The sequence below is a fragment of the Triticum aestivum genome, chromosome 4A (assembly GCF_018294505.1).
Source record: "Triticum aestivum cultivar Chinese Spring chromosome 4A, IWGSC CS RefSeq v2.1, whole genome shotgun sequence".
NCBI lineage: Eukaryota > Viridiplantae > Streptophyta > Magnoliopsida > Poales > Poaceae > Triticum > Triticum aestivum.
In genome coordinates this window covers 103,453,453-103,461,156 of record NC_057803.1, presented here as the reverse complement: position 1 = coordinate 103,461,156, position 7,704 = coordinate 103,453,453, and the positions used below count along the sequence as shown (strand labels likewise).

Here is a 7,704-nt window from a genome sequence, read left to right as displayed (position 1 = left end):
ATCCGGCAGTCGTAGAACTAGTTCGCCAACGTCATAAGTTTTGGCCCGTACTTCTCTGCTTTGGTATCTATGAGCCTGTTGCTGGTAAAATGCGGAACGGGTTTTGGCTACGTCGCGCTCTTCCTCCAAGGTGTCCAGATTGTCCTGCCGATCGAGCTCGGCTTCTCTTTCTTCGTACATGCGCACTCGAGGTGAGTCATGAATTATGTCACAGGGCAAGACTGCCTCTGCGCCGTACACCATAAAAACGGTGTATATCCGGTACTACGATTCGGCGTGGTCCGCAGCCCTCAGAGTACGGAGTCGAGCTCCTCTACCCAGTGCGTGTCAGACTCCGTTAAGGAACGCACTAATCTGGGTTTAATGCCGCTCATTATAAGATCGTTTGCTCGTTCGACTTGACCGTTGATTTGTGGGTGATAGACTGAAGCATAATCGAGCTTGATGCCCATTTTGTTGCACCAGAGTTTTACCTCGTCGGCAGTGAAGTTCGTGCCGTTATCAGTGATGATGTTGTGGGGGACGCCGTAACAGTGTACAACCCCGGATATGAAATCTATCACCGGTCCGGATTCGGCTGTTTTAACCGGTTTAGCCTCTATCCATTTCGTGAATTTATCCACCATGACCAATAAATATTTTTTCTTGTGGGTTCCCCCTTTAAGGGGTCCAACCATGCCAAGCCCCCAGACCGCGAAGGGCCATGTAATGGGGATTGTTTGGAGGGCGGTGGGTGGCATGTGGCTTTGATTTGCGAAGAGCTGGCAACCGGCGCAATGTTGGACCAAGTCCTGTGCATCTGCCTGGACCGTTGGACAATAGAATCCTGTACGAAAGGCCTTGCTTACAAGAGCCCGGGCTACGGCGTGATGACCACCGAGTCCGGCGTGAATTTCTGCCAAAAGGTTCTGCCCTTCCTCTTCGGAGATGCACCTTTGAAGGACTCCGGTAGTGCTTTTTCTTGTACAATTCTCCCTCATGGACCCTGTAGGCCTTGGATCGCCGCACTATGCAGCGTGCCTCATTTTGGTCTTCCGGAAGTTCCTGTCTAGTTAGGTAGGCCAAGAATGGTTCTGCCCACGGGGCAATAATGGCCATTATTTTGTGGGCTGAATGTGTTATTTCTGTGGCGGAGCCTCCGATTGTGTCAGAGAGTTCAGTATCGTGTATTTTGGCCGGGTCCGGACTGTTGTTACCGGTGTCCCCTTCCCATGCAACGGATGGCTTGAAGAGACTTTCCAGAAATATGTTGGGAGGGACCGCGTCGCGTTTTGCGCCGATGCGGGCGAGGATATCCGCCGCCTGATTGTTTTCCCGAGCCACATGATGAAATTCGAGCCCCTCGAACCGAGCTGACATTTTAGGACGGCATTGCGATAAGCTGTCATTTTCGGATCCTTGGCATCAAAGTCTCCATTTATTTGGGATATCGCAAGGTTCGAATCCCCGCGCACCTCTAGGCGTTGAATGCCCATGGATACTGCCATCCGGAGAGCATGTAGAAGGGCCTTATATTCGGCTGCGTTGTTGGAGTCCGTATACATTATCTGTAGTACGTACTGAACTGTATCTCCTGTTGGGGACATTAAAACGACGCCAGCCCCCAGACCAGCCAACATTTTGGAGCCGTCGAAGTGCATGATCCAGCTTGAATATGTGTCGTACTGCTTAGGGAGTTCGGCTTCCGTCCACTCGGCGACGAAGTCAGCCAAAACTTGCGACTTAATAGCTCGCCGTGGCTTGTAAGTTATGTCGAACGTGAGGAGCTCAATGGCCCATTTGGCAATCCGGCCCGTCGCGTCGCGGTTGTTTATAATATCGTTAAGTGGTACTTCCGAGGCTACTGTTATCGAACACTCTTGAAAGTAGTGTCGCAGCTTCCGGGATGCCATAAATATCGCGTACGCTATCTTTTGATAATGCGGGTACCGTGATTTGCATGTAGTAAGGACAGTGCACACATAGTAAACCGGCTTTTGAAGGGGGGATTTGTGTCCGTCCACTTCTCGCTCGACGACGAGCACTGCACTTACTACTTGATGAGTTGCCGCAATGTATAATAGCATTGGTTCGCCAATGTTTGGCGCAATCAGGACTGGGTTTGTTGCCAATATGGCTTTTATTTCGTTGAGTCCGGCCGTGGCGGCATCCATCCACTCGAAGTGTTCGGTGCGCCGGAGGAGGCGATAAAGGGGTAATGTCTTTTCTCCCAAGCGGGAGATAAAGCGGCTTAGAGCTGCCACACATCCGGTCAATTTTTATATTTGCTTGAGGTCTGTTGGGGAGCCAACTGTGACAACGCTCGGATTTTGGCCGGATTAGCTTCAATACCTCTACTGGAGACAATGAATCTCAGGAGTTTTCCGGCTGTTACACCGAAAACGCATTTTTTCGGATTGAGCTTGATGTCATATGTTCGGAGGTTATCGAATGTGAGCCTCAAGTCGTCTACTAGAGATTCGACATGCTTGGTTTTGACGACCACGTCATCTACGTATGCCTCCACTGTTTTGCCGATCTGGTTTGCCAGACATGTACGAATCATGCGCTGATATGTTGCGCCGGCGTTTTTGAGCCCGAAGGGCATTGTGTTGAAGCAGAATGGGCCGTATGGTGTGATGAATGCCGTTGCGGCTTGGTCTGGCTCTGCCATTTTAATTTGATGGTAGCCGGAGTATGTGTCGAGAAAACACAATGAATCGTGTTCTGCATTAGCGTCGATGATTTAATCGATGTGGTGGGGAGGGGGGAAGGGGGGAAGGGATCCTTTAGGCATGCCTTGTTAAGGTCCTTAAAAGCATAGATACACATAGCCGATCTTGTGAAACGGACTACTAAGATTGTTTCGTTCATTTACACAATGTATAGTACAAGAGGCTCGAGAGTGAATCGTATATGTCGTCGTTAATCCTTCAAAATGACGGCAGGCAATCCAGTACTAACTCGGCAGCCAGCAAGCAAAGGCCGTGCGTTGCTAAGGTCGTAGTACGTACTCATAACACGGCCGGCAATAGGCATAGCTACCAGCTCTCTGCTGGCTCAAGGTAGTGCTGTAGCGACGTCACCTTCTTCTTGCTCCTGAGCTTGCGGAAGGCGGTCATCTCGATCTGCCGGATCCTCTCCCTGCTCACCCCCATCAGCTGCCCGATGTCGTGCAGGGTCCTCGCTTTGCCGTCGTCCATCCCGAACCTGTACCTGATCACCTCCCTCTCCCGAGGGGTCAGGCTGTCCAGCGCCTTGTCCACGTCTTTCTTCATGAACAATCTGTGCAGCGTCTCCTCCGCCGTCTCCGTGCTCTTGTCCGCCGTGATCTCCTGTGGTGGTGATGCACACCAGGTAAAGTGCAGGGATTTAGGTCCAGTAGCCACAAGTGCGATTATTGATGGAGGTGTGTGTTATTCAGATAGACATTGGCGTTGCAGAGCGTAGTGAGCATACCTGGTATGTCACGTCCGTGCACCCGACTTTGCCAGTGAGGGATACGCTGTACCTTGGGAGGCACATTGCTGCTTCCACCCGTCTGGCTGTCATGCCGGTGTCCAACGCGATTTCTTCATTTGTCGGTAGCCTATTCAGCTGCCGGCGGAGTCGTCGCCGGCATTCTTTCACTCGGGAACTTGCTTCCGCCATGTGCGCCTATAAATCAAACAGCACCATTGGATTATATAGGGGCTCATACCAGCACCCACCGGGATCACATTGGTGTACAAAGAAAGATCCGGGTGCAACATTGGTCTGTTCTAATCATTGATTGATTCTCATAGTTATTCATTTTGTTCGTTTGGTTCCCGGTTACTACTTACTAGTCCCATAAAATCTACCCAATATACAAAGTGATGTAATTACCAAATGTGCTTACATCAACACCAAGAAATTAAGAGTGAAATTGTTGCAAGTGGTGAACCTACAAAGAGAAAGAGGACGTACTGGCAAGCGAATTATTTGGGTTTGTTCTAGAACCGACTTGCGTATTGCTTGCTTGATCCACCAGTGAGAATACGTAGAGAACCTAAAACCCTTTGAGGCATCAAACTTTTCAGCGCCCCTTATAAGGCCCTGAATCCCTTCCTGTATTAGACAGGGAATGAAGTGCGAGTCAAACATTTCATTTCCAAAGAATTATAATCATGAAGGGGCTTGAACGAAAGTACAGGAAAAATACCTGGATAAGATCGGAAAACTCTGTCCCAGGGCCTTCAAACTCTTTGGCAATTGAGATTACAAGTCGCACGTTAGATTTGACCATCATGTTCTTGCAGTAAATTCCATAGCTGAGACGTTTCCTCAAAGTGTTCTCATCAGTGCCAACTGCTGCTGCCCACTGACCGAAGGTTGGTTCACCGCCGTTGTAGTGTGCAACCTCCTTTTGGGTAGCCTCCAACTTCAGGAGATCCTGCGTCAGTTCATAATAAACTTAGTCAGACACCAGCAACAGGACAGCATTATTTGGTACAGCATGATAAAAATCACACATGTCCTTGTCATTGTGTTAGTCTTCGTTACCTGAATGCCCTCTGATAACTCAACTTCTTGCTTCGCTGTCAGAAGCTTCCGTCCGGACATCTTGTAAAAGCAGCCCAGAGAATTCCGGCAACCCTTGACCCTCTTCTTCCTCGAGGAGGCCGTGACGGGCCTCCGATCACTGAAAGATTTGGCAGCCTTCATCGCCGCCCTCACTCTCCGAGCTCTTCTCTCGGGCTGACGTGCCGACTTGACAGCCACGCCCCGGGCGCCCTGCTCGTCGTCGTCCGACTCGGATTCGTCGCTGAAGATGCTGACGAACCCCGCGTCGTCCAGCAAGCGGGCTTCGGCATACCGAGACCCCGGCCGCACCTCGGTGCGAAGGACCTCTCTTGTTAAGTAGCTGTCCTCCACCAGGTCATGGCTGTCGCCGACGTCTGGACGGTGGTCCGTTTGCACCATCCGGGCAACTTCTCGGGCGACCTCCGCGGCTGTTCGCGCTAAAGCCACGGCCTCCGCGGCCGCGGCCGTCACCACGGCCTCTTGGTTGAGAAGCGCCTCCCCGAAGCCCCCCTGTTCCAATATCCAATGCAAGAAAGACACGAGGACAAACACATTTCAGCATAGCCCACTCCAAACCAATCTTATAATACAGTTCAGCACGGTCGCCGGAGCATGAGCGCCGAACACGTGAGCGGACATTACCGGGAGGCTGGTGCTATCCGAAGAGGGAGGAGGCCCGACGTCGACGGCTCCGCCGTAGGCCAGGCGCCTCGCTCCGGCGGCTAAGGACTTCATGCGCTCCGCCTCGACGACGGCCGCGGAGGACAGCGCGCACTGGACCCTCCCTGGCCGGCAGCTCCCGCCTGCCGCGCAGCCGCCGGCGCCGGGCTCCCTCGGCACCGCCGCTCGGGTGGAAGGGGGCCACTTGAACTGCGGCGCGAGGCACGACGACATCCCTAGCCAAGCGGCGAATGCGCGTCGTGTTCGCTAGCTAGCTAGCTCTTGTTGTGGATGGAGGTGATGCTGCCGGCTAGTGTGGTATGCATAGCGGGGCAGGGAGCGCGGTGAGGTGCGGCCGTACGGTCGGGGAGAAGCGGGAGGGTGGGCGCTCTTGGTCTGGAGGGTGAAGGGGATAAGAGAGGGTGGGGACAGGATCGTGCGGGAGAGGCGGCGGCCACCTCCGCGCGTACGCGCCGTGGGCCGGGAATGAGCGACGAGCCTCCGCGGCTCTGCCCCGGTCCGGTCAAGGAGACAAGCTCGGGATATTATTTCTGGTCCGACTACAGATGCGGCCCGTGCAAGAAATTGATATACGGAGTAAAAATAGCGAACGCTCACTCAGCTCCGCCACGCCATGTTTTCTTTTATCAGTTCAAGTTTCTTCTAAAAAAAAAACTCGCCAAGCTTTTTATTCCAATGCAACATTCATAGGTACAGCTGTTGGGTCATGAGGATTTTCCAACCACACATGTCTACCTAATTGTAGGTTACAAGATAACTTGGCAAGTTTATGAGTCTCATAGTTATAGTTTCTACGCTCATGAATGAAATTACATAACTGAAAACTACTCTTACGACATATTATTTCATGTACTATAGCAGCATGGGGACCTCACGTCCCCCTGTTGATGTCGTCAACCACTCCTTAGCTATCAGAAGCAACTGTGATATTATGCAAATTAAGATCTTCTGCAAGAGATAAACTTCCCTGCAAGCAAATGCCTCAAACATCATTGGGCCAGTCACTCCCTGGTACACCATCGTTGAGGACCCAAGGTATAGACCTTGATTGTCTCTATAAATAGCCGCGACTGCTCCTTCTCTTCTGTAGCGAGCGACCGCGCCGTCAGCATTAATCTTCATATAGTCTTGAGGCGGAACAAGCCACCTTTCCTTAGTGGACCGAGGAGGTCGAACAGCTGCTAATGGCGGCATGGTCGGCTTCTGTAACTGTTGTAACTCATGTAAGAAGGAATCCACAAAAGGTGATGGTTTGGACCGGGCTCTGGAATATAGCCTCGTGGATTGCTTTTCGCCGGACATACGAAACTGACCAGAGTGTTACTGAGGGAGTCCTGGGTTAGGGGGTCCTCAGACAGCCGGACTATATCCTTTGGTCGGACTGTTGGATTATGAAGATACAAGATTGAAAACTTCATCCCGTGTCCGGGTGGGACTCTTCTTTGTGTGGAGGCAAGCTTGGCAATTCGGATATGTAGATCTCCTCCCTTGTAACCGACTCTGTGTAACCCTAGCCCCCTCCGGTGTCTATATAAACCGAAGGGTTTAGTCCGTAGGACAATAACAATCATAATCATAGGCTAGCTTCTAGGGTTTAGCCTCTACGATCTCGTGGTAGATCAACTCTTGTAATACTCATATTATCAAGATCAATCAAGCAGGAAGTAGGATATTACCTCCATCGAGAGTGCCCGAACCTGGGTAAACATTGTCTCCCCCGTCTCCTGTTACCATCCGCCTTAGACGCACAGTTCGGGACCCCCTACCCGAGATCCGCCGGTTTTGACACCGACATTGGTGCTTTCATTGAGAGTTCCACTATGCCACCACGATAAGGCTTGATGGCTCGTCTTGTTGTCAAGGACAACATTACCTCAGGGGGAGCCCTGGGTGTAGGCCAAACTCTCCGACTAGGCGGCTTCGTCATGACCGCCCGTTCGGCCGTCGTGCCGACGATGACTTCTCGGGTCATCAAAAACAACCTCCACGTCGGCTCGGGATTCGACGAGCAGATGGATCCAATAGAGCTCTCTTCCTTGAACGAGCTCTTGGATCGCATCGCCGCCCTGGGAGTCGCAACAGACTATGATCGGATCGGGCCTAAACCCGACCAAAGGGATATTAACTCTCCGCCGGTCACCCATCAGATAGCGGTGGTGGAGGAGCAATGTAGAAATTCTTCCTCTATTTTGAGGACAAACTATGTCCGGATTCCTGAGCTCTCTGAGCCGGATACCCGTCCACGGGAGGACATGGCCCAAGCTTCGAACCTAGAATCAGACAGCGGGCCAAAACTATTGGGCAACATCCCGGAGTCCGAACTGGCAAGCTCAAAAACTCCTTCGCCCCTGGGTCACAGATCGGGTCAGGGCTTGGACCTAAAACTACCCACCCACCCAGACTCAAGTGATCTTTCCCACATTAGACAAGAGCCAAAGAGACAGTACATCACTATTGGGCCAGATTCCTCCTTGCAATGAGCAACGTCAAGGACTGTCG

General features: G+C 51.9%; 1 protein-coding gene across 1 annotated transcript; it reads right to left on the bottom strand.

Moving 5' to 3' along the window:
* Positions 1–2,767: 2,767 nt before the first annotated feature.
* On the bottom strand, positions 2,768–5,664 carry LOC123085424 (RNA polymerase sigma factor sigB). The gene is made up of 6 exons (XM_044507055.1): positions 5,167–5,664; positions 4,504–5,034; positions 4,163–4,393; positions 3,928–4,068; positions 3,439–3,636; positions 2,768–3,314 (listed from the first exon to the last, which is right to left on the bottom strand). Exons 1-6 carry the CDS (start codon positions 5,416–5,418, stop codon positions 3,021–3,023), a joined length of 1,647 nt encoding a protein of 548 aa, XP_044362990.1. The 5' UTR covers positions 5,419–5,664; the 3' UTR covers positions 2,768–3,020.
* Positions 5,665–7,704: the final 2,040 nt, after the last annotated feature.

What these genes read in the sequence shown, in the direction of transcription:
- LOC123085424 (XM_044507055.1), bottom strand. Translation starts at nt 5,418, where the DNA reads ATGTCGTCGTGCCTCGCGCCGCAGTTCAAGTGGCCCCCTTCCACCCGA. An exon ending in CGGATAGCACCAGCCTCCCG is followed by an intron (nt 5,035 to 5,166) that starts GTAATGTCCGCT and finishes ATATTGGAACAG; the next exon opens with GGGGGCTTCGGGGAGGCGCT. An exon ending in AGTTTTCCGATCTTATCCAG is followed by an intron (nt 4,069 to 4,162) that starts GTATTTTTCCTG and finishes TGTCTAATACAG; the next exon opens with GAAGGGATTCAGGGCCTTAT.